This window comes from Lepeophtheirus salmonis, chromosome 5 (genome assembly GCF_016086655.4).
Source record: "Lepeophtheirus salmonis chromosome 5, UVic_Lsal_1.4, whole genome shotgun sequence".
Classification (NCBI taxonomy): domain Eukaryota; kingdom Metazoa; phylum Arthropoda; class Copepoda; order Siphonostomatoida; family Caligidae; genus Lepeophtheirus; species Lepeophtheirus salmonis.
The window spans coordinates 56,986,053-57,013,520 of NC_052135.2; the positions used below are offsets into that span (position 1 = coordinate 56,986,053).

The 27,468-nt window shown below is 31.8% G+C and overlaps 1 protein-coding gene across 2 annotated transcripts; it reads right to left on the reverse strand.

The window, feature by feature from the left end:
* Positions 1–257: 257 nt before the first annotated feature.
* Positions 258–27,468, reverse strand: LOC121117767 (lachesin). Of its 2 annotated transcripts, XM_040712260.2 has the most exons (8): positions 27,234–27,468; positions 27,101–27,169; positions 25,456–25,647; positions 24,043–24,261; positions 13,293–13,568; positions 11,189–11,461; positions 1,698–2,009; positions 258–1,320 (listed from the first exon to the last, which is right to left on the reverse strand). In XM_040712260.2, the coding sequence occupies exons 2-8, from the start codon at positions 27,147–27,149 to the stop codon at positions 1,214–1,216; spliced, it is 1,428 nt and encodes a 475-aa protein (XP_040568194.1). In that variant the 5' UTR covers positions 27,150–27,169; positions 27,234–27,468; the 3' UTR covers positions 258–1,213. The 2 variants fall into 2 exon arrangements, with proteins under 2 accessions (XP_040568194.1, XP_040568193.1); XM_040712259.2 differs by having other exon boundaries at positions 27,101–27,468.

Sequence of the window (27,468 nt, forward strand, 5' to 3'; positions counted from 1 at the left end):
GAGAGTAGAACAACATGCTAAGGTAAGAGTGAAATACGTGGTTGACTAGTTTAGGTCCCGTATTGAGGCTTTTATTGCTACAAAAGGAAGGTTTTTTTTTAGTATATACCCTTTAGATATAACGACTTCATACACCACAAAAAATCGTGTAAGGCAATCAACCTGTCATTTCTCCCTTACAGCTATCAAATAAAGTCTATAATCCACATAGACATAACTCCTTAATTTCATAAGTAAAAAAAAATAGACACGAAGGATTTAAGAAAAAAAACGAAGAACAAAATATCATTTATTAACATATAAACAAAGTTTGTGTAGTAAAAATTAAAAATTATATAGTATATAGAGATATATAGATATTTGTATCGTTATGTTATGGATGATTAAATATAAATATCGTACAAAGACTGCGTTTAATGATAGAATAAGAGTGGGGTAGGGTTTCGGTAAAAAGAAGTTCATATTGTAGTTAAAGTTTAAGCTATACAAATTTAAAAAAAGTTTGGAATAATAAGTTGTCTTTAAAAAAAAAATGAAACAAAAAACAAAAAAAAACGTCTCTCGTGAGGAAGAGACAATCCACATATTATTTAAGATGTAAAAAATAAGCTCCAGTCTTTAAGAATTAATATCTAAAACAAAGTAAAATGATTGAAGTGTATATCAATAATTATGATACAATTATAAAAACAAAGGAAAAATCAAATCATGACTGAAGAAGAAGACGACATTTATTTGGGGGGAGGATTTTACAAATATTACAGCTAATGATAATTATTATATAATATAATATAAAAAAACAGTGTACATCACTAAACCACAAATAAAAATAATACAGAATATCTTTTGGGGGTTTACGAGTAATGGAAGAGATTGTTCCAATTTCTTCGATTTTTTTTTAAAGTCTACACACTACACACATCTTGTGATTCATAATTTAGTAATACTTATTTCTTCTTTTTGTTTGTAAGAAATCAAATACAAAATATAATTTCTTCTTGTTCCATCTTCACACATTGGGAATGTACATATTTTTGTAAATGACTTATTTCTTAGTAGAGAAGGAGACGACGACTTTAAGAAACACAACAAGGGGGTGGTCGTGGAGATGTTGTTGGTAGGGACGACTGGGTAAATTCTGATTCATCACTGTCCATACCTATATGTAGGTATTTGAAAAATGAATGATTCAAATGAGCAAATCAAAGTCTTATTAGAGATAATTGACATAATGAAGTAGGAATACGGAGAGGAGAAAGGAAAGGGAGCCTTGGTGGAGTGAGGCGGATCCAGTGCCTGTGATGGGCTTTTGAATGGGATCTGAAAGATGAATAATGAAAGATAAAACTCATAAACATTTAGTGAACAACTTTTCTGTGTTAATCTTGTCTTAATAATATGAAAAGCACCCCTCTCTCCCCCTAATACCAACTCATTTTCATACACATCTATATAATAAGATGTGTTTTTTCCATTCTTTTGAAGAAGGGAAACGGGAAACTTTGTACTTTTCTTACTAGTACATACATCCATAAAATAAAAATAAAAAACTTAGCCAATAAACAAAACTTCTCTCCCTTTTACCCATGTTTTTAATTAAGACATCAAATAAGAAATGTAATATAAACATCAAGAAACAAACAACAATGAAGAAAGAAAGACACACACACACAGCTATAATGACAAATCTTCCATACCTGCTCCACGGGTAGCAAACTTGAAGGCTTCCCCATAGTCATTATATCCGTAGTCATTCATGCTCGCTATTCGCGCGAGATACACAGAGGCTGGAATGAGATCTGAGAGAGTGTAGGACCCTTCATATAACTCCCTATCCAAGTGAGAGGCGGGGATCTCGATTTCCTTCCAATCCTCGAGGGACTCACGGAGCTTGTATTGGAGTTTGAATTTAGTAATGGGAGTGAAGCTCTCAGAAATCCAGTTGAGACTAAATTGTTCGTAGGCCATGCCTTTGGGATCGGATTTAATGACTGCAATTCCGGCACGTCCTGTAATGAAGAGTTCTTACATTATAATCCTTCTACTTAAAAAGTATATAAAATAATCAAATTTCCCGTTTTTTTAGTAAAGATTTTTTACTGTAAAGGCATTAAAATCGTTATTCATACTCTTTCAGATCCTTTATTTCATTTTTGGCTCAAAATTAGCCGTTTTCAGGCACAAAGTCTAACCATGCCAATTTTAAATATGGTGATGTTATCGCTTCATGGATTTTAATTTACTGGGGGAAAAAATAGAGTGCACTTTGAGCGTATTTTTAAAGTACAGGGTGCGATTGCTATTGATGCCGTACCGCTGAGGCTGTACCTACTCCTGAAAGATGCTTTCAATGATGTTAAATATATTTTTTTAAAGTAATTTATCTCCCCTTTCTCATTAAATTAGAGCTTTATTAATTAAATCAATACAAGAAGGAAACTGACTGGGTTGCGCCCATTTCAGACACCATAAACTTTTGAAAACAAGTTGATCTATTTTTTTATGTGCTTTTATTTAGTCGATTAAAAACTATATAAAAAGAAACTCATAGCATGTAGTCCATCGATTTAAAAACTACAAATGGACTGAATTTTCACAAAAAATTTTGTCATCTTTGTAAAAATCCCAGTAAGGGTATAAACCTTGGGAAATGACTTTTTAATGCATTTTAGCAACAATCAAAAATTTACCCGAAAACATACACTCTAAAGAATGTCTACATAAAAGTAACTCCATCTATTGAAAACTTAATATGTACGAGCAGGGATGTAAATTGTAAGCATTTTTGGTATGTAAAAAAACAACAACGATAAACCATAATCAACAGGGTAACGCTCACAATTTGAAGACAAAGTTTGAAAGGAGCGCAGTGCAGCTGTCATGCCGTCTCATTGGATAAGCTATGAGATGGAGGAAATAAACAAAGCCCCACTCTGTATCAGGAAAGGACATATGAAGTATTGACTCTGATTTTAATCATCAATTGAACTCTCAGTAAAACAGAATTACACTATAAAACATGTCATAGATTGCAGAAGCAGCTTCTTCTAATTGACAATCTCAACAGGCTTTTTTTACATTCCAAAGCTATTATCAGGATTATTTAATCCTTGAAGAAAAAACACATCTAAGAATTAAGTACAACTAGTGCGTATACTCATGAAAGGTGGAGAGTTACAAGTGTAAGTCCATGTAGGACAAGGAGTATAATTGAGGATCGACATCCGAGTAATTCCAGGATATATGTTCTTGATATATAAGGAGTGGGATATGTGTTTATTTCTTTTGCAGCAGATGTAATAAAGCTCCTCTACTTCCGAATATTATTCAAATTGTCAGGATCACGACGTTCATTTCCGGTTTATTTTATTTATACATACCGGCAGGACATATATTATGCATCACTGCTTATAACTCCCCAAAAATCCACACAATTACTCTTAGTCATTTATGAGAACACATACTCATGGCTACACTTTATACTTATATGTTCTCTCCTCAAAAATGAAGGAATAATAATTACAAATTTAACAAATACAACAACAAAAACCGCCCGCTAAAAAAAAGCTTAGGATTTACAACCCTATATACGATTATTAATTGGGGCAACCCTATTAATATTACATTAGGGAGGAAAAGAGCAGAAAAGTTCGTTTTTGTAGTACATTAAAAGGATCCATATATCAAAGTAAGTTAATATATATTACAAGACTGGTTGGTTTTGAATAGGAATCTTTAATATATATTCAAGAGAGCTCCACCTTCTCTCATTAGAATAATTACTTTAATACATCTTTGTAAAGAAAGAAAAGGAAACAAAAAATACATGAAAAACTTATTACACTTGTAATTCCTTCCTTTTTTTCATTAACAAAGATTTGAACATATGTTCCAACTTACTACAGACATAGATATGTACATAAATGGGGGTTCGCAATAATACATATTTCAAGAAGAAAAGTGATGTTTAAGAGGGTTTGCATTTTATGAATCGTGCCCGGAGGATTGTTTGCAGGAAAACTACACTCCTGAATATTGGCATCAATGAAAAATTGCCCGCAATTATACTACATTTATAGAAATTAATCTACCGATCTGTCCCACATGGGAAAGATCGGTAAAGGTTGTATATATGTTGTCAAACAAGGACTTACATTTATAACACCCCAACAAATAAATTTACAGGTTATTCTCCGTCTTTTATGATCACACGCAATATTCGATCCAGTTCTGTATATAATTAGTAAAGAAAATCGTGTGCTTGTTAAAAAAAAAAAAAAAAAAAAAATCAACGTGGTCACCCTGATAATTAGATGAATATTTCTGAGGAGAGTAGCTTAGCTATGAAAAGGAAGGATGGAGAAAAAAAAAAATAAACAAGGACATGAGCAAGAAATACTCTGATATCGATCCTCAATTCTACTAACAAGGACTGACAATTATAAATGCACAACAAATCATCAGCGTCTTTTTGAGCACACACAGGTTTTGAACATAACTGAATGTAGTAGGAAAGGAAGTTCACACTACTCACAAGTTAAATAATAATGGCAATAGCTGCTGCAGAAAAGAAAATTCCGTCTTCAAATTACCAATTTAAAAAAACAAAAACAACTTTACGAAATATAATTGTATGTAGGAGAAAAGGAAGTTCAATCCTTAGGAATTAAAAAAATAATTATAGCAAAGAAGGAAAATAAAATAAACTCTTCAGGTTGCCACATTAAAAAAAAAAACAATGGGTGAGCTAAAAAATGTAACCAATTAACACTACAGAAAGCTTTTGTGATATTCTTGACTTGAAAAAATGAAAAATAAAATCTAATTATTTGCGCGGAGGATTGCCCACAGGAAAGTTACCTTCCAGAAAATTGCTTCTATTATTAAATATATACAGTGATTCATGTACCAATTTGTACCATCTAAAGATCGGTCTGGCCCATGTGAGGATCTGTTGTTAGTTTTTTCTCCAGCTAATGGGTGACGATAAAATAACCCTCCCAATTTCCCAAATTGTACTCCAGACAGAAGGAATTTGTGTAGGAAAACTGTGGGACATTGAAATATGTTAAAAATCACCGCTGTTACTTCAATCCCCTATGGAATCGGCTATTAAACCCTGAATGACCCCTCCTTATTTCCGGATATCTATTTACAATAGCAGCTTCGACGCCTGACGTCTCTAGAACAGATCGGTAGATAAATTACTACATTATTGTATATAGTATAATTTCGGGCAATTTTCCTGCGGCAATATTCTCAGAACTGTACATACTACTCATTGCCGAACCACAAGTAAAGTGGTCAACATTATATCTCAATGTATATAAAAAGCCACTTTGTCAATATTAATTATATACTATGTATATTGTTGACAGAAAAAAAAAATATTTTAATGTCTTGACAATGTATATAAATAAATATAGGGAATAAGGAAATTTTTGCTCAAGGCTTCACTCTTTAGGCAACCTTTTCTTTAAATACATTTAAGACCACGTCTATGACTACAGAAATTTGAGCATGAATAAAATTTTGTTCTCAAATTTGAAATATATCCTTAGTGAAGTACAGTTGTTGTCAAAAAATGAAATTGTGTATTCAAAATTGAAACTCTTTTTTTTTAGTGATGAAAAAAATGTGTTCATTGATACGAGAATTATACATTAATATTGTGATTTTATGGAAAGACGTTCAAAAAACACTCATTAAGTTCCAAAATATTTTGTTTAAAGTTTTGTCAAAAAGTACTACTTCCCATCAAACAAAATTCCTAGCCACGCCCCTGTTTAAGACTCTTATTTTAAATTTGAAGGTGAAAGATAGAGAAATAGTCCAATGCAGAAGTTCTCAAACTATGAAATGTAAGCTCCCTCTGGTGCTACGTGGAGGAATGTCCTGAAATGTTTAGCCTCCGTTATTCTATATTCAGTTTGGTCTTGATAGTGATACTTGGAGATCTTTATATTTTCGTCAGTTGTACATTATAAAAAGTTGTAGGATCACTGGTATAGGGCAAACTTAATTGAAGAATTTTAGAGAACAGGGAGTGATAAAAATATGCAATGTCTACTGGATTAATTATAAAAGCCAGCCTAACCCAGTTTTTCTCAAACTTTTATATCCCAGGACCCATTCAAAATATAACACAAAAACTTATGGCAGAAGATATTTTTGCTCTTGTTTTTGTATATAACAGAAACAGAATATATTACAGCATTTCTAGTTATTTTCTGAGGTAAACTCCGTTTGAGAAACAATTAACTAATCTATGAAGTAGATTCTTTTTCATTTTTTTATTATAAAGAAATCAAATTAAATACTTTCTCCAAATTGGGTAATGGGAATTCTTAACAAATATACTTTCTTTGAGAACCCAGATAATATTTTTTGTGGAATAAAGGAAGGACTATTGAGGAACCCCTGGACTTTGTCACCCACTTTGGAGACTGATATAACACTAGACATAGGGACTAGAGTGTCCTCTATTTAATCAAAAGCTGACAAGATCACGAATTTTGAACACTTAGAGGAAGTAAAATTTCTTTCAAAAAATTCAAATGAATCTTGTTGTATAAACTTTTCTTTGAGCTTGGATTTTTCGCATTTCATAATGATTTCAGTCATAATTTTCGTTTCAAATCATACTGAGTTTCGCCTCAATACTAGCGCTATGCATCTGAAGACAAGTGCTGCCGGACGTTAAACAACATCAGGCACTTTCTTGATCTTATATTTTTTTTTGTTAGAATATAATACTAAGTTAGTACAACAACATTACTATGATTTCAGTTGGGCAAATAGGAATTAAATACCCTGAAATTTGGAACACATTCTTGTAACATCCATAGGTACAATTAATTATAGACAAATAGAGCCGGATAATCATAATTTAATTTTGTCTTCCCTCCTCTCAAAAAAAAACAATCTAAAAACATTGCCATATTGAAAAAAAGATTCATTAAAAAAGGAAATGACTTTTTTCCTTTCCCTCATCAACAAGAACATAACATGCAATTCAGAATTTAATCAAGAAATCCAGATATATGAATAATTTTTTGAACAAATGGATTTAACTTACGAAATTGATTTAGAACACGCACGAGTGACAAATTATAACAAAAGAAATATCCCTTTATGTGTACATATAAATGAAATCAATCTTTTTTAGAAAGAAAGAGAAAAAAAATCAGAGAATTCCAAGAATAAATAAGATTAATCCCTTATTTATCAATCCTGAGCTATATATCAGTAGTATGTATTCCTTTCATTTTCTTGCTGCACTCAATCCCCGATTGCAAAGAATGTCTCATCTAGGGTTCCATGATGAGAGGGAAAAGGAAACGTATTGTGTTATTAAGGGGGATAAGAAGGTATACATAGCAATTAGTGATGTATCAAATATGGTAAAACAAAAACAATCTTAAACAAAAATCAGGAAAATGAGAAATTCCTAATTTATTTTTTCTACTTCACATGTATATACAATATTTCATACACATATTTCATTCAATTATAGGCCAACTATTCAAATTTGTGGGATGAGTTAAGATACTCAAGAATTTAAGCTACAGTTTAGAACCTTTATTTGATTTGTGAATCTTAAATTGGCTCCAATATGGTCCCTTTTAAATATGATCTATCAATTTCTAAATCTTTCATTAATGCAATGATGATTCTTTGCTAATTTAAGTACAATTTGCGGCGCCTTCAAAGGATCAAAATAACATATTGATAGCAAATAACAATCATTATTCCCGGAAAAATCCAAATTTAATCCATACTCAATTTTGAGAAAATGTATTAAGGGGTCATATATGTAAATATCAAAATGTGTTGTGATTAAGAGCACCTTATCCGAGAAAAAAACAATATCAAAACATGTTGTAGGGATAAAATACCAAGAAAAGTGATAGTGTTTGATTTGATTTTGAGAAAAGGACCAAGATTTTTAAAGGAAAAAGGATAAAGACTTTGAGAAGTCAAGATCTATACAAATTGATTATTAGACCAGGACCCAATACCGATTTTAGAGGAGGGGACTTGCCTTAGGCACCTTACTTTAACTAATAAAATAAATGAGAACGATTCAGATAAAACTTTAAAAATAATAACGGTCTCAGATTGTCAACCTGGGTATCAACAAACGTGTTGTGCCGGTGCAGTCCAGTCTTATCGTTCCTTGGGATCGGTTTGAGGACTGCCAGTCCTTGGGACTTTACAGTAAGTCTTTGAAATTTTTCGTACACATATCAATGGTTTATTAAGCCAAATAAGATATATGAAATATGCATTAAGATTATTGCACATATATTTGCAAAAAATATTCATTTTTTTATATTACAAAACAATATAAACATAATATATTATATTTGTACTAGGTTATATGTATAGTTTATGCTATTATATGGTATAAGAGAGTAATTAAAAAAGGGAAACACCCTCAATAACGTACCGAGGGACCGACTTTACTTTCTTTAATGACCGACAAGTGAGATTGGACTGGACCTCGGTCCTAAATGAGGACCAACACAATACTACTCAACACTTATACAAACGTATTATTGTTTCGAGAAGAAAAGGAAGGTATAGAAGAAGAAAGGTCAATGATGGGGTCACTATACTTTTGCTTCTTCCATCTTCATGCTATGCAAAGTATCGTATTTAGAGCTAGTGTTGTGTATGTAAAGAAACACACGCACTCAAAACAGAAATTGGAACAGAGGATCTTGTTACATTTCTTCAAATATATATAATATACTTTTTCTAAAACTAATATAGTTCACTACAACTATATATGTATATAGAGTAGAGATGAAGGGAGCACTGGGTGGATAGTCAACACACACACAATAACTTATTCCATCAAGTACGTGATGAATCTAAGAATAAAGGAAATGAAGACATTGTATAATAATGAGTAGCACACACTAAAGTTGTGTGTGTGCGTTTTTTTAATACTATTCCACCATCCCTACATACAAAGAATGAAGAAAAATAAAGTTTTATATAAAGAGATATATTCTTGATTATGTCATTCTAATGAAATCTCTCACAGATAAACTCACAAGAAATTAGTGTTGGGTTTGGCTCTGAAAATTCAAGACGATCTTATACACGGCTCGCTTTTTGGAAATAACAGAGATGTACGAGGTTGATCTGAAAAGTTTTCAACGTGAAGATGGAAGCATTCGTAAACAAAAGCTAGACACATCTATCTAGCATCTGTTGAGAGATACTCACCCAAGTTTGAGGCTCCTTGTGACGTGCAGTTGTTATATAAATTCGTCTGAGTCAGTTGATGTGAGTGTTTTTTGTGAAAACGGACAAAATCGAGTATCGAGTTGCCATTCAATATTTATTCTCCAAAATGACTAAACATCTAGTCACATCTATCTAACATCTGTTTGACAGTTACTTACCAAATTTTCGGCCATTTTGGACAGCAAATATTTAATGACAGCTCGATACTTGATTTGTTCATTTTCAAAAAAGACTCACATGAGTAACCGTCAAGAGATGTTAGATAGATGTGGCTAGCTCTTATTTAAGAGTGCTGCAATCTTCACGTTGATGTAGGAAAGTTTTCAGACCACCCTCGTAGGACCGATTGTACTTAACTTTAAACATGTCACATATAGCGTTTCTAAGTGCATCTAACCTGTCAAATAAATAAGTGCTCAGTTTAAATTTATGTCTGGTTAGTGTAACCAGGTCGTAGTGCATTTTCTTTTCAGGTGTTTTCATTCATTTTTATGAGTTGACTCTTATATGATTAATAGCAACTAACTCTACGTATTGTGAACTCAATAAGGCTTTAACTTAGGATTTTGATTTGTATATCAATTTATGCATATCAATCAAGAGCCTACGTTTAGAATTTGTTTCATTTTATACTCAGTCATTGATATGATGATCAATTCCAGCAAGTGTTTCCCCATTGTGAACATCCACTAATATCATAAAATTACTTAGATGTGTTGCATAAATCATATTTTTATAAACGTTTTATCACGCAACTTTTCCTCCGAAAATAAATAGGAAAAAAAAGGCACCAAGTCAGCTGGTAGTCAATGATGTATTGCCAACTGTGGAATTATTATCCCGTGATTGTTGGGGAGTGTTCACAGCTTAGTTAACAAGAACTGCTTCAAATTCAAGCAAACAACGTTCATAACACTGATTAGGTAGGGGGGGGGGGAAGAAATAGTAAGTTGTCGACAGCTGACAACAAAATGCACCGTATATTTTTGTGTTAGGGAAGTAATGCCGTGAAAACTCATAAAATCGATTCGTGGATTGGGATCCAAAAAAATCGGTCCACGATTTGAAAACAATTACATTCCTGTCTACAGTTGTGGTCTGAATCGAAATACCAGTTCGAATCAGTCAACAAAAAAATCACTTAAGATCGAATCGTAAAAAGTTCGATCTTGGACCGAGTCTCAAAACTATAAGAAATATTATTAAGTTTTTTTAGTTCCCTTATGAGAAGTATATTGATACAAGTTTTAATTCAAAGAGTGTTCAGACACTGAGTACAGATAAATTATTATTACATAATATACATAATCCCTGTTTTTTTCTTATTATTTCTTATCAGATCATCAAATGGAAAAACCTTTTTTCTTCCATTTTTTTAATAGAAACAGAGAAACTTTGATTGAAACAAGAGGGAAAAGGGTTATACTAGCAATAATAATTAAATAGAAAAAAGATATATAGAGAATGTTCGCACCCTATTTTAGATCCTCCATATAAATGACCTCATCATCAAAGCTCATAAATTAAAGAAATGTTTTAAGGTGAGGAATGTTATCAGGGGCTAGAATCAGCAATATGTATTGCTTTAACTCAAGAACAAGCTTGAACAAAAATCAAGAACATACAAAATTCCACGTTTATATTTGACTTCATATTATACGCAATATTTAATGGAGATATTTCAGCCAATTAAAATGAAATTATTTAATAATTCTTTCATTAATGTAACGTTGAATTTTGGGCTATTTTTATGTGCAATTTGCGGGGTACCCGAAGGATTAATATGAATAATTTGTTTATAGAAATGGAGGATAATTTGTTGAAGAATACAAATATAATCCAGACCCATTCGAACTTGTTTTTGTGCTGCAGTAGTGATTATATTATGTGTATAGATAGATAGAAAATAATTTATATGTCCTCCTACCTGAGACCTCTGTCGTTTTCGAATCGATTCCAAACTCATTTGACGCCTCACAACGATATTTTCCAAACTTGTTCTCATCAATGTTTGAAATGAGAAGTGTATGACGATTCCCTCTTTGATTCATTTCAAATTCAGACTCTGTTCCTAGTGGAACTTCATCCTTGAACCAAGTCAAGCTTGCTTTAGGTGAGGAATGAACGATGCAAATGACTTCTGTTTCGTCACCAGCTCCCGTATGAATAAAAGTTTCTTCTTGCTCGATTTCGGGAGCATCTATAAACATATAATAATCAAATAAAAATGTTGTTTCAGGAGAAGTAAGTGAGGGATGGAGAATATTTATTCGTGTTATTGTAAAATTATAATATTTGAAGGTGATTTTTTCCCCTCTCTCCCTTGGTGGATGATAGACTTAGAACATTGTTTTTATTTCTATTTGACCCAAATAACAAAAAGGAATATTTTATGTTCCCAATTTGAAGGGTTACAAAAATATTGTTATTATTCCTATCAGGAGAAGAATCAGAGGAATAAGACAAGGATTATGTATAGGAAGAAAATAGGAGTTATGTATGTCCAGACTATACTATGTAGTTTCATTTGTAGGATAGTAATACATAATAAAAGATTGCATGGAAGATAAACAACGACCGTCCAGGGAAAATGGGGGATGAATAATCCAATTTTCCTAATAGAAGAAAAACATAAGTACAATAACATTAGGGTGGTGTGTAGTTCAACTTTTTTCGAATTTCGATCACGATCGTACAGTAAAGTTGCCAATTGGTAAAAAAAAATAACGGTTCTAGGAAAATTGAGCTGAAAAAAATTGTCAATGGGAAAATTTCCCCCCATAACAAAAACAGTATACCTCAGCCCAAAACTTGTATTGTGAATGGCAGGACTACCAAGCAGGTTAAAAGCCCCGCCAACACTTTACAAGCATTTAGCTTCCCTCTGAATACTTAAAAAGGAAATTCGATCCCATGGATCGTTTAGGACTACTGCAGGGAGACCATCCAAGTTAAAACCTCTGCCGCCACTTCAATAGCATTTAGCCCCCCTCTTAATACTTCAAAATGAACCCCGAGTCCAAATATCGTTTAAGACTACAACAAAAACATCAAACAGGTCAAAAACTATCAAGTTTCAAGGCCCCCTATGAATACTTCTAAATAAATTCTGTATCCCCGTCAATTGTAATTTTTATATGGTATATAGTAGGTTGATCTGAACTGAACTGTTCCATATAAAAATACTGTACTACATAAATAATTTGTTTTCTTTGTTAGCTGCGTAGTTAATGTACTTTTGAATTTTTGGACCCATGGATTTGGTGTTCATTATGAAGTATTCATAGGGCGACTAAATACTTTGTGATTAGGGGGAAGAGGTTTTTAGCATGATTTTTTACAACTTTGATACTCAACTCATGACTAAACTGCTAATTTTTTCTGAGTCATCTAATTAGCAGATTAGGGGAAGTTATTGGCAGTATACCCACTTCAGCCCGCACATATCGGTAAAAGTTTGTAAAAAGGCAAAAAAAAACTTTATCTAGTAAATAAAGATTTAAAAAAAAATATATTTATTCTATAGAACATGTATTTGTTCTAAAAAAATCGAATAAAAAGAGATTCCAAAATTTATGTTTTTTAGGTATCTGAAATAATTATTTATCACTTGTAAAAAAAAAAAAATTTGACAAATAGGAACATTTGTCCCTTAAAAAAAGTCATTTGCTAAATTTTATACTTTTTTTTTTAAATATCGTCAAAAGTTTGCGTTCATAAAAAAAAAAAAAAAAATTATATAATGATGTTCTTTATTAAGAAGTCATTTGTCAAATTATTATATTTAAAAATTATTATTTGTTATAATTTCAAAAAAAGTCATTATGACAAAATTGTCCCAGATTTGTCAAAAAGTCTAGTAGTTAGTCGCCCGGGTAGTCGTAATCGAAATTCGACAAAAGTTACAGTACATACCACCCTAATATATAAAAACATTTATGGATAACCTCCATAAGGGGGGTACGAGAGGGAACAAAATAAATACAAAGAAAAAACAAACCACACTGATTTAGTCATAAAAAAGAGCTTACGTTGAACATCCAACTTAATATTAGCAAGACTCTCTTCTCCAAATCCATTGTCTGCGTCACAAATGTAGTGGCCCGAATGATGGCGTGACACTGAAGTATAAGTAATACTCAATCCTCGAATCCACTCCTCTCCAGAAGGCATTTTTCTTTCGTGTCGACGCCATTTGACCTCTGGAGTGGGATCTCCTTTGAGGATTTCACATGCAAGAGTGACTGACTCTCCCGTCTTTGCAACAATGAGCCCAGAGGATGGAACGGCTACGATCTCTGGCTTGACTGAAAGAAGAGTTATATATATAGTAATCATTCATTTCATTCTGTGGGTATCTAGTATTCTTAATTTTTACTTTTAAAATTACTATAACTTAGTTTGTTACACAAGACACGTGTCTGCAGGGGGTGAACCCCCTCACCAAATTAAGGAATTTTTATTTTTTTCCAAAAAAAAACTTAATATTTTTAATATTAAAAATTAAATTTTTGAAAGTATGTCCCAAAATTTTATATTAAACATGTAAATTTTGGAAAATCTTTTTCCAAAAAAATTTATATATTCCAAAAATTATAATTTTTTGGAAAAAGAAGTAAATTTTTGAAACTTTTTTCAAAATTTTAATTTTTTTGTAAATAGCTATGGATTTAAAAATTAAAATTTTTAAATTTAATTTTCTGTGAATAGCAATAGATTTTTGATTTTATTTCAATAAAATGTATTATTTGAAAATTAATTTTTGAATATTTTTACAAAAAATTTGATTTTTGTGTGATTAGCTTTGGTTTTGTTGGATTTTTTTCCAAGACCCCTTAAAAAATAATATATATATATAAACCTGCGGACGCCCCTGTATATTTATGTGTGGATATATACTCTTTAATTTGCATTATATAAATATAAACAAGAAAATAACCAATAAATTTCCAATAATACCGATTTCGGTACACAAAATATATTCTTATACTTTTTCGAATAAAACATAAAAACCAAATTTTGTTGAAGGCAATGGCGTACTTAAGAAATTTGACCGTTTTTTTTTATCCAAAAATAAATACTTTTTTTTGTGACTCGTCAACACGAAAGTATGATGGAAGGATTTTTCTCAAAATGGAATGTGGATTACATTTGTATTCTTCAGCAATTAATTATCCTGAATTTCTATCAATCAATTTTTCTTATGAACTCTTTGGATGTATCGTAAATTGCACTTAAATTAGGCAATATTGATCGTCACAATGAAAGAATGAAAAATAGACATATTTTACTTGAATTGGTCCATATCAGGCTCAATAAAAATCTCTTAAACCAAATCAAGACTCTTTACTAGTGCTAAAACTCTTGGGTATCTTAAGTCATTCCAAAAATTAAATACGAAGCCTGTTTGACTTATATCTGTGGTAAAAATATTATTTGAGATTTTCTTCTCTTCTTGATTTTCGTTCAAGATTATTTCTGTGTAGAAGGGCTACATATACATATAATAAGAAACATCATTCTTTGTCGTGTCATTCATTAGAACTAATATTAAATAATAAAGTATTATAAGTACATATTATTATATAGATCTTTGTAAAGGCAGAAGAAGAATAGACATCTTTCTTCATCATGGAATCTATTTATAATATATTCTCTCTTTGAACATAAGTAGATGATGAGTCGTTCGACCATGACTTGGCGATTTTTTATTTAAGAAAATAAATGTTTCTTCTTCTTGTTTTTTTATCATCATAGGAAAGCCTTTTAAAGTATATATACAATAAACATACTTAGATATTTTGCTTTAAAAATGTTTACTCCTTTTTTTCCTAGATAATATTATCATATTCTCCCTTCCCCTCCTTATAAATACAAATATATCTATAAAAATTAGAGATGTCACGGATTCGAAAGAGTTCGCAAGCCACTAAACGGATAAAAGAAGTTGAAGTCATCACTCTTCTAGTGCACTGATTCCCATCCAAGGCTCTTCAGAGCACAAGGGGTCCGTCAGGTCATTAAAAATGCCTTTTTTACAACAACAAAAAAAGGTCATCAAAACTCCATAGAATTGTCTTTCCTAAACTAAAGTCATAATACAGTTATTTAAAAAACAAATCTTAGACCCAAATGTTCGGACAAAATTAGTTGCTCCTTCAAAAAATAATGTGGCTAGAGGTACTGCCGTCATGAACAGGTTGGAAATCACATATCTAGTGTGTGCTTTCATTCCTTCAGATTAATGGATCAAACCCCTTCTACTGAGTGAAGGTCTGTGGTTTATGCCACCTTAGGCAAAATATAAAATTTACCTCATAAACATTAGGGAAAAATAACAGAGCACTTAATGGACCAAGATTTTTTGCCCGCCCAACTTGCCAATCGTAAGTACTATTTTACAGAAAATATGATAAGAAAAACCGGATCTCCAACCCAATCGAGGAACTCGATCAGAACCCTTAACACTTAGATTATAATCCGTAAAGAATAGATAACCCTTAGAGAAAAGAAACCACATAGAATCAGGAACCTAAGACTCCGTTACATCACTAACACTTACCATGTTTTATATTATGTACACTTATGATATAATCATCATATCATTTAATAACACACTTTTAAATAGAAAAAGATAGAGAGAAAGAGATAGAAGAAGTTAAAATCATTATACATATATATGTATGTTTTTCTAATTCCATCAGCAGCGTTACATCATAATCAAAAAGAATTAATTCACCCCCCACTCGTCCCCCTTCTTTTAAGTAGTTCCACCAACAAGACATTTTCACTGATTTACTAATTCATTTAACAGCAAAGAAAAGTGAATGAATTGAGAATTTTTCAGAATATATCATTTATAAATAGAGTTGTATAAATTATAACATAAAATGTCTGCAATATATTTCCAAGTTGAATCTTGTTTTTTTTTTTTAATTTTCTAAAGCTATTATCTTAAATTTTTAGGTCTTGAGGAGAGAAAATCTAAGTATAAAGTGTGTGGATTCATGAATGACGCAGAGTAACATTGAGGAACTGTTGGGGAATTATAAGTTTAAGTCTTATTGGCAGGGCTGGTGCCATGGAGGAGGGAGGGGTGACACTTCCCATGAACTATGAGTGTCGGGGAAAAAAATGGGATGTCAGACGGAAAGTTTGGATTATTTATGCAATGACTTGAAAAAATGGAACAAATTTGGAAAGTCTTTAGAAAAATAGAATAAAATATACCTTTCAATATAATAAGGACTTTTTAGAAATAGATACAAACATTAATTTGTAAAAAACCGTAATTAAATATTGACATAGTCTACGAAAAGACCACAAAAAAGGCTTAACATTTCTGTACGAAAAATGTTCGTTCAAAAAATGTAATTTGATAATTATTAATACAAAAATTAATTTAGAAGGCCCTTTTATGGAAAAGGAATAGGTCCATGAAATAAATATGTTTAAAATATTCACCTCTACCTCAAAGAAAAATCCAAGCAGTGGGCCCTGCTTGTTGGACTTGTAAGATTAGTCTTTATTTCCTCTATATCATAGGTGCTGGCTAATAAAACGCAAAGTTGTTCTCTTCTCTCGAACATGCCTCAAACTGTCAGGGTCACAATGTTAATTTTCGATTCTTCTATTTAAACCCAGAGTTATACATTCAAAGCATTTTTTAGTCTGCAATTTTTTTGATTGTTGGACACCTGTACAATGTTTTATTTTATTTTTTCAACCTGTCGTCAACATTCTTTACTTCTTGAGCAGCAAACATCAAAGTTTAACCACGAAATAGTGTGCTGATAAATGACGTAGAGTAACGCTGATGAGTCATAAGTGTAAGTCCTCTTTGGACTCCGAGAAATTACGACAACAGAGTAATTCCTGCTATGTCCTTGCTTTATATGGAGTGGGATTTGTTCATAGCTGTTTGTAGCGGATCTGATAAAACGTACTGACGGCTAAGCTGCTTTCCTCTCAAACATTTTTTAAATTATCAGGATTGCAATGCTCATTTTACATAGCGAAAATGCTTACGATTTACAGCTCTATTCTCCTCTCTTATTATTTTATACTAAATTGCAGATGGGCGGGCGTTAACCCCCACTTTACTTCTTACAAATCCATGCATGCATGTTCCCTGCACATTAACTTGTTGTTTATTCTTTTTTGGATATACAAATGTTATTAAAGAAAATGAATCTACTTCTATCTTATTATTTTAAGGAGTAGACGAAGAAGTGTATTTATTATTGCTCCTCTGGTTAGTATATATATTATCTACATTAGGTATACATATGTATATTCATAATAACAATAAATGTAGGGGAAAGGTTGTTGCTAATTTGGACCCTTCATTAAGTAGATATCCACCCCTCCTAGACGCAGAATTAATGTGTCATTCAACTCAAATCTGCTGATGTAATCAATTAAGTTTAATTTCGTTAGCTATGGCTTTAGTTGTAATATAACGAATGATGAAAATCAGGTGTATTTTTCAGCTGGCCCATTTTTTTTTTTTTTTTTTTTAATTGGTAATCTGAAGAATGAATTTTTCTTTTCCTTAGCAGTCCACATTATTATTTACTTCCTGTGTAGTGAACATCCATTCCTAAATAGACTCAATTATATTCAAAACCTGATTGAACATTCGCGTGTGCTCATACAAGAGGTAGTGTAATCCTGAGGATTTGTTGCAGAATAATAATTTTATGTCAAATTGGGAATCGACACCGGAGTAATTCTAGCTAATGTCCTTGTATATGTCTTTTTCGCCTCCCTCCCTAGTCACAGCTGATCTAATGAAACGTCATGAGTATTATTCTTTCTCTACTCCAAAACACTCTTCAAATTGTAAGACATACCATGTTAATTTTCAGTTTCTTTTTTTAACATGCCCATTCTACGCGGGATTTTCATCATCGAATATAACAAAAAGAGAGCGAAGAAAAGGCAGGAGCCAGATATATGATACTACTGAATTAAAACCCATGTTATATGAATTTAGATAGAGGAAATGAATTACTGCTATAAAGAATATAAACTTTTACATTCAAAATGGCAATTGTGCGGGAAAAATTTCATAATAATATTTAAATTAAGTTATATTTACTTTATTATGCATTTTTAAAACAATTTACAGGAAAGATACTATTTAACTCTTCTTTCAGAGCGGGTAAATAACACCACGACGACCTATTAAATAATGAACAAAAAAAGAAAAAGCACACGTAACAACCGTCTTTCCTTTTCTAATTTATAATGATAGTTTTTTCATTACCAACGAGTTAAGACTAGCTATGACTAAACGAAATGTATTCGTCGAAGAATATGTTTTACATGACGAAAGAAAACAGTTTGTTTGAACGTTTCGTCTGACTCAAATACATCTGTTTAACACAACGAACTTGAAATTTTTTGAAAAGATCAAATTGAACCTCTTCGAAAGAAGGTTTTTGTATACTGTAGATAGTGCTCCCTGATGTATACCATAATTGATATGCATTTACATTTTATGTTAAGAGTTGTATAAAATATGAAACACTGGTATGTAAAAGCTGTTATATTCCAATTCTTGAGAAGTATTAAGTAACTACGTGTGAGTGTGCTCATGAAAAAAAGAGAGTAGGACCGAGGAATTGTTGGAAAGTTATCTTTAGTGATGAAAATCCTGTGTACTTTGAGTATGTTAAGAAAAAGTAACCGATAATTTACATAGTAACACTTACAATTTAAAGATTTTTTTCTTTTTTTTTTAGAGGAACAGCTTAACCGTCTATGGCGTTTCTTTGGATCAGCTACAATCAGCTGTGACGAGGGAGGAGGAAGAGAAGGAAATAAACAAGGATATTGCCAAGAATTACTCCAATGTTGATCCTCAATTCTACTCGAAGTCTAACAAGGACTTACAATTATATCTCTGCAAGAAATCCTCAGGATTAAGCTTCGGCCTTCATGAGCCGACACGATTGTTCAATCAGGCTTTGACTATAATTGAATGTAATAGAAAATGAAGTTCACTACTCAGGAGTTAAATAATTCTGACAGCAGCTGAAGTAAAGAAAATTCATTTTTCAGAATAACAATTCCATAAACTGGAGAGCTAAAAAATAAAGACGATTTTGATCACTAGTTATCTTCTGTATTAATGGAGCAAAATTTGTCCGTTCATCGACGCCTAAAAAGTACGGATAATGATAGATACTACCACTATTTCGTAATAACCAATCCTTTTTAAAGACTAGGGGTTGAACATTTGATTATATTTATCGGTAAAGTCAAAACTCTATCAAAATAATAGTATAGTAATTCTAGTCTTAATGGCTTTTAGCAGAGAATAGCAATACAAAAATCAAAGCAATTTCCTTCCACCCAAAAGGGACATTCTATAAAAAAAAGAAACGAAAATAGTTGTTAATTTGGACATTCATTAGGACTCTTTCCTCCCCCTCCCCTTGCTTCTCCAAGCAGCATTAATGTTATATTCAACTCAAATTTGCTGATGCAATCAGTTGAGGTTTAGAGTCCCCTCATCATCCATCGGAGAATATTTTGTTTTTTTAACTTACTCTCCCTTCACCTTCATCATCTATAAATCCATTTTGGATATACATTGCTACTACTACTACTACACATAATATACACTGCTACGCATAATGGAATAATTCTTTCATCACTCAATTTTTTTATTAACAAAATATTATTTTAAATAATAACATTCGTGAGATGAATACGGAATTTCGAACGACAATTTTTCATACACACACTCTCTCCTCTTTTTTGATTATAGTTTGAACATAAGTACATGGTTCGTACCATTTTTGTACACTTATCAATTTTTATATCTTAGACTTCACTAGCCATGTGTGACGGACGATTTTTTTTATTTTTTAAGACTCCTATTCTTTATTTCAGCAGTAATAATAATCAGAACGTAACAGCCGCAATGAATGTAAGTATATAAAAGAAATTAGTTAGAAAAAGGTGAACGACATCCAAGTGCTGCAATTCCTACATACAAATATATGTATGAACAGGATACTTTGTACAGGGTGGTCCAGATAAATTGGGAAAATCTTTAAAAGCTTATAAAGAACGAAGTAGATGGAGTTGAACCATATTTTTTATTTATTTGAAAACTGCAATTAATGCCATTCAATTATTAATAATGAGATCTGCCTTTCTTGATAACCTCAGCCACACGGGCTGACAATTGTCATTGTACTGTTCCTTGAAAAAATGGATGTAAACCATTTTGAAGAAATTACACCTTCCAACAAGACAGTGCACAGGCCTACAAGACCAAAAAAAAAAATCCAGGATGTCTTGGCCACAAAAAGTCCTCACTTTTAGAGTCCGGATTTTTTGGCTTGCAAACAGCCCGTATCTGAACTCATGTAATTTCTATCTCTATGGGAGGGCGAGCATGAGACATTTGCTATATATCATTCGTCTGTGAAAGCCCTGAAGAAGACCATTATCCGTACAATGACAAACCTGGATCCGCACAACCTCACCCAGGTCTGTCAAAGCTTCGGAAACCGTGCGGCTGAGGTTATCAAGAGTCATCTTCGATATTATTAAAGTAACATTTGTCTTTTAGGTATTGTCCGATTATTCCAGGCAATGCCGGATACTACCGCTAGTTAATTAATATCTTCATTCAGGGAGTTTATCATTTTGACACAAGACGGCGACACTCTCTTTCGCTTTGTTTACAAACAAATACAAGTAAACAACGTCCATGTCCTATTGATATAATGGTAGTTTATGTTGCCGCACCCTGCACAAATGAAAATGATGTCTTTTTTAACACATATAGAGGGCATTTTAAGCTTTATAATGTTTTGAAGGACCGATCGTAGGGTATGGCGCAGATATACACTTCTAACGCAAAAATATTGCTAATCAAGCCATTTTCTTGAGCAATGGAATCGAATAATCCAATACTGGGGGGAGAGTACATAGTCCAGTAAACTCTGGGAGTGGACATTTTAATAAACTAAATTCCCTTTAAATTTACTACATTAATAAAACAGAAAACTGTAAGTTGAATTCTCATTGGATTTTGGGCTGCAGATTTTCCCAGACATACATTTATTGTCAACATTGAGATATTATATTTTTTTGGCGAAAAAATCTGAGTTGCAGCTTCGTTAAGAGCACTTTTTAGCCCCAGGGGGGAGAAATTTTGAGTCAAATGATTGCAGACTTGGTTGATTGGCGAAGTCAACAAAAAAATATATTTTAGAGAAAAAAAAAACTATAGTGTTTATTTTGCTTGATAGCTAGCCAAGTTAACATTTTTTTCTGCCGAAATATTATGGATTTTTCAATTCACAGTAAAGATGTAAACCCCGCTTTTAATCTCTATGCTATGGACACATACAATCCGAGTCTTAAGAGATAGTAAATTAATTGAAAGGGTTAAATATTAAATAGAGATGAAAATATCTTAAATAATAACAACAAAACTAAAAGGATGGAAACCAGAGAGGTTCACCATATTCTCCCCCCTTCTTTAATATTAAATATATCATCTCCATATACTTTTATATAAGATTATCTTTTTATTATTTTTTGTTCCTTTACTCCATTTAAAAAATAATAAGTACAGAATTTGTCTTAGAGGAGTAAACCCTTAGGATAAGGAAAAGTAAAAAAAAAATGATTTTTTTACACATCATTTTTAATACATACATACATACCTATGTACATAGCATATATTATGTAGGACTTATAAGGCAAAAAAAAAAAGACTACTTAATAGAGCATTTTGATGTGACGTCAGCATTGTTGATATAGAAATAAAAACCCTTTTTATTCATATTAATGCCCTACCACGACAAAAGGATCAAAGTAACAGTATTGGTGAAATTGAGTTATATACTGGAGTGAATAAAGTACTGAGTAATTAAGATTAAATTAATCAACTCCATAGTCAATGGTAAAAGGACTCAATTGCCTAAAGCCTTTAATTGATCAAATTCACACATGCCATGTGCTGACACTTTAACATACTTACTTAAAGCAATTAACAAGGAAATAACAGCCTTACGCACTTTTAAAGGGTTCTACAAAAAAACAAAACATTTCCTTCAATAACTCAGAACTACCAAAATGTATCTTGGGTCTTTTTGTCGGTGTAGGACAGAATAGTGAACTTTTGGATGTCAAAATTTATTAAAAATATCTTAGTACATCATTATACAATGTTATTTCCACAGTGGAGATACAATGGAAAGAATAAGATATTTTTTTCACTAATTATCCTACTCTTCTCGTCCTTCATCGGTCAAAAAAAAAAAAGGACCAAATCAACCCTTCCTTAGGGATTTTCAGTACATATTACTTTGATTTAGTTAAAATATCACTTTTTATTGTTGATAATAAGTAGTATTCAATGTGGAGGTTAGCTTGATTTTTGGTGGAGCAACATACAAAGTTAAAATATGCCTTTTTGCCTGACCGACCCTACGAAATTGTAAGTATCGTTTATCGTTGAGCCTTTATGTCGATTTTTGGATGGAGTTTTGAGCAAAGAGGCAAAATAAAATATGAAATTATAATCCACAAAATCCATGAACAACGATACAGACAATAGGGAAGGATCCATCGGGCCATGATGCATACCTATACTTTCCCTGTTACTCTATCAAAAGTGGAGTAACCTATTAAGTCTTTTTATATTTATAAAGTCATTTGTCTCTGATGGAGTTTGATCAAGATTTATTATTAAATTGTCAATTTATATAGTAAACTGACGTCATAAATTGTATGACAATTGATACTTTACAATTTAAAATGAACTAATTTCCAATAAATCTTGATGAAAATTCATCAAAAGCTTTTACGAATAAAAAAACTTGAATTGAATTCTACTTGAAACCATAGATAAACAGTTATATTTGAATTCAATCAAATTAATAGGGACTGAAAATCCCTATGAAATGACTAGATTTGTACAATTAACTATACTTTTAATTGAATAGAAACGAGAAAAAATTGGATAATTAGAGAAAAATATATAATTCTTTCCATTCTAATAGTTAATTTATTATGTACGATATGGAGATAAGATTGTATAACGATGCTATTACATATCTTTAATACATATTAGGATCTGATTTTTAAAAATTATAAAAAAACTAACCATTTTTGATCGAAGGTCAGGTATAAATTCTTTATTTGTTGATCCCTTTTTGACTATTCCAAAAACACAGTAATAGTTTCCTTAATATTATTATTTTTTAAAAGGGTTTTTTATTCTTATAAAACTTCAGTACCGTAATCACTGATGGGATTGTTATTATGTGGATTTTGATTTATTTTTAAATTTGGAGTGACTATGAATGATTTAAAATAAATAGATCAAGAAATAGAAATACTGAAAAAATCCCCCTGTAGATTAGAGCCCCTGAACTTTGAGTTGTTTAGCCCCTAAAATGACAAGATGCTGTCGTCACTTGAAAACGCTCTATATGCAAATGAAGGTATTTTATAAATAAAAAAGTTGTCAATGCGTGTATGTTCCTAATTAAGAATAAATTGACAAATTGCATTAGAGAGCATAGTAAGATTAATACATAGTTAATGAAGGAGCCCCGAATCTTTCTCAGCCCCTCCTTCCTCCCTTTTCCAAATCACCCCCAAAAGGGAATTTGTTTACTGAAGGATAACTTTTACAATGTATGTATGCACTCATTAAGATAGGGGGATGGGAGTAAACTAAGATATATACAATATGAGGAGAAACGTTCCTTCCCTAATGAATCTCTTTTTGTTCCTTACCTCGAATACGGATGGAATGCTTAAGCTCTTTTGGATTATAGGCAGAGACTTGACAGGAGTAGTCTCCAACATCTTCTGGTTGAGCATCAGATATAACAAGTGTGTTTCCATTGTCGTTTTCATCTTGTACAAGTTTTATACGATCGCTTTGATTATCAATGATCTGCTTGCTCACAGCAAGGATTTGTTCGCCCTTCTTCCATAGGAGTACGAAACCCTCTGAAATATAAATAAAACAAAGAATGAGGCTAGGTCATAAATTACGAGAGGCGTTCAAGAGATAAACCTTTCAATAAAAACGATTCTTTTAAATTGATAAAATAAAATAAAATATGAAAATCTATCTCATTTTTTTACAATTAAACTGTAGGGGTCACTAGACCTTATCATTATTTATTTTATAGTATTATTATTACTGATAGTTATTGATATTGGATCTCATAACAATAAACTTCATTGGGGAGTAAAAGAATAAAAAACTATCTTTAAGCCTCATCTACCTATTTTACACCCTTACAAGTGTAGGGAACGCTAAATTGTTAATATTGTATATTTTTTTAAGCCAACTCTCCTCACCAAATGGAACATAGTTCCATTAAAACCTCAGGAAATGACAAATGTAATTGTTTTTTAAGTGGTGTTGGAGAGAAGGGAAATAAGGCGGCACACGGGAGTAGAAACTCCCGCAGTGAGAAGATTTTTCATTAAATATGTAACAAGAACTTTTTCACATCCATGTAAATTAATACAAAGTGTAATCTGCATCATTTCAAAAATGAATAGACAAAACAGCGTGCAAGTTACGTCAACATTTAGTGTTGGAGTTTTTGTACATTGAGTTATTTTGAGTTCAAGTAAAGGTATCAGGCAAAGAAAGATATATATTCATCTTTGAATTAACCCAGATATACAAAAAATATCAAATAAACTTTTTTTCTAGTTAACCACTTTTATTTCTCTATTATTTTATGGAATAAAACATAAAACTTAAAAGAAGTTATGGTTTCTCATGTTATACAAATTTAAAGAAATCACTAATCCTCAGTTACAAGGGTCAAAGCTGATATAAAACTTTCCTCCATTAGGTTCATTTTATAGTCCGGATGGAATGCTTTGGAGACTCTTGATCTACAATAGCATATTATGTCAGCTAAAAATGAGGGCGATATGTTATTTTCTCAAGTTAACAAAGCTGAAATACTAGGCGTCAATTGTACAAAAAGAAAAAATATAACGAGGGTTTTATTAGGAATTACTCAATAAAAGTGTAGAAACAAGTGGATTATTTTGAGTTTAGACCATTCGAGTTTAATCAAGTATTTCAAAAAGAATATTTTGGGTGAGTTCAATAATTTTTGCATTAAGTTTTTTCGGATCTAACACTAGTCAAGAAATGAACATTAATTTTCTTACCGAGACGATCCACGATGCAAGGAAGCTCAATGGTTCCTCCTTGATTCACCATTTTATTCACAGGCTCAGTGACGAAATTTGGTGTAAGCGTGATGACTTGCTCCGTTTCTTGTTTGACAGACTCGGCAGAATCTGGATTTCCGTAGTCGTCATTGGAATAGAAGTCATTGTTGTCATCCCCATAGGGCTTACCTATAATTTTAAAAGAATTATTCATAGAGGTATTCATAGATAGGTACATTGTCTAGGTATATGAATATATGTAAAACACTTCTTTGTTCCTACCGTGTTACCTCATTAACTCCTAACTAGAAGAAGATGGGTCATTAACATAGGAGACTCAGAGTGACAATAATGCAATTTATTGCTTCTTTTGAAATCTTAATGTATGTCATTTCACTCTAATGAAATAGTAAATTTGTTAAAAAGTGTAAAATACATCAATGAACTTATTTACTTCCTTCACCTGCTGTCTGTCTTTCATTTTGAATAAAGATTGTTAGAGGATCACGACTATCATTCAATCATTAAGATCATTTATGAGTTCATTGATTCCAATTTCTGTTTCCATGGTTGGATGATGAGAGTAACAGCATCATTATCAAAGCTATGTATGAAAGGCATTTTGATATGTAATATAAAGTACTATGTATCTAACTTTTATTTTATTGGACTATAAATATATAAAAATTATAATTATTCTCCACGAATTCATGAGCAAAGAATTGAATAGATAAATAAATGGTCTTTGAACCATGATGATAAACAAAACTTGACCATCCGAGGCGTCAATGATAGAAAACAGACTAATTGGATTTGTATTGTTGGGAATGGGGAAAAGAGACTTCTGTTTTTCTTTCTGAAAAAGCTAAAGGGTTGAGAGAAGAAGGGGTGGATGATGGTTTAATGATAGAACCATGTATGATTTAGTACATAATATGTTTATATATAAGCCTACAATTTCAACACCTAACATCAAAAAGTGTTGTTTGTTCTTTGGGGATAACATGTAATTTATAAACATCGGAGTATAATCATATATCTCTAATTCTCTCTGACAGAGGTAAAAAATATTTTGTTCGTTTATTTAAAAACTGTTTATTGTAGAATATGTTGTTGCTATCGAATCCCCCTTTTCCATGGGCTTTTTGCCCTTTATGTATTTCTTGAAGGAACCATAAAATCATGGAAAGGGATCTTATCTAATCCCGTTTCTGACTGTGAAACAGTTTGTTTCGAATATTTTTTTGGAATAATATGTATATTGTGAGTGTGTGTGGCCAGTTAGTTTTTTTAAAGAGTAGAGTTTGACTACATCTAAAAGTCTTGTCGTTTCCCCCATTGAGCCATAAAAGGAAGTCGCGTGATTTCCACCACAATTCATGACTTAGATTTCGTCTTGGTTCAATTACAAGCACACATAGCCTGATCAAAGAACATGCTACCGGAAAGTAGAAATGAAAAGGATGGTTATAGATGTATTTAAATCTACTACATAACATATAGCTTCATCACGTTTAAGCCATAATAATTACATGGATTCGTAACAATCTTATTAATTCACTCAAGACAACTACTAACGCAGTGGGAACCTGTTTTGTGTCCTTCAATCATTCTATATGATATATAATATTTGCAAACTTACCAAGGGTTTCGGAACTCAGTAGAAAGAGGAGGAGAATAGGGAGCTTCATGTTTTTAATAGATGATGTGCCTTTGTATATATATATATATAAATAAACACTGAATGTTCAATGACAATCGGTAATCACTCTTACTTTATAAAGGGTAAGGAATTAACATCTACCTCCGTCCACTTCACTAACGCATTCGCAACTGTTTTCCTTTTTCTATTTTGAGAATAATAATATCAAATATGATCTCGAGCCTTCGCCTTCTTTCTGTCTTTTTCCCTTCCTCCTTTGCTAACCGCTCGCCCTTATTACTACTACTACTCCGAGTACTACTTTACTATTACAAAATAACAGTCCATAGAAGACTCTCACACACACT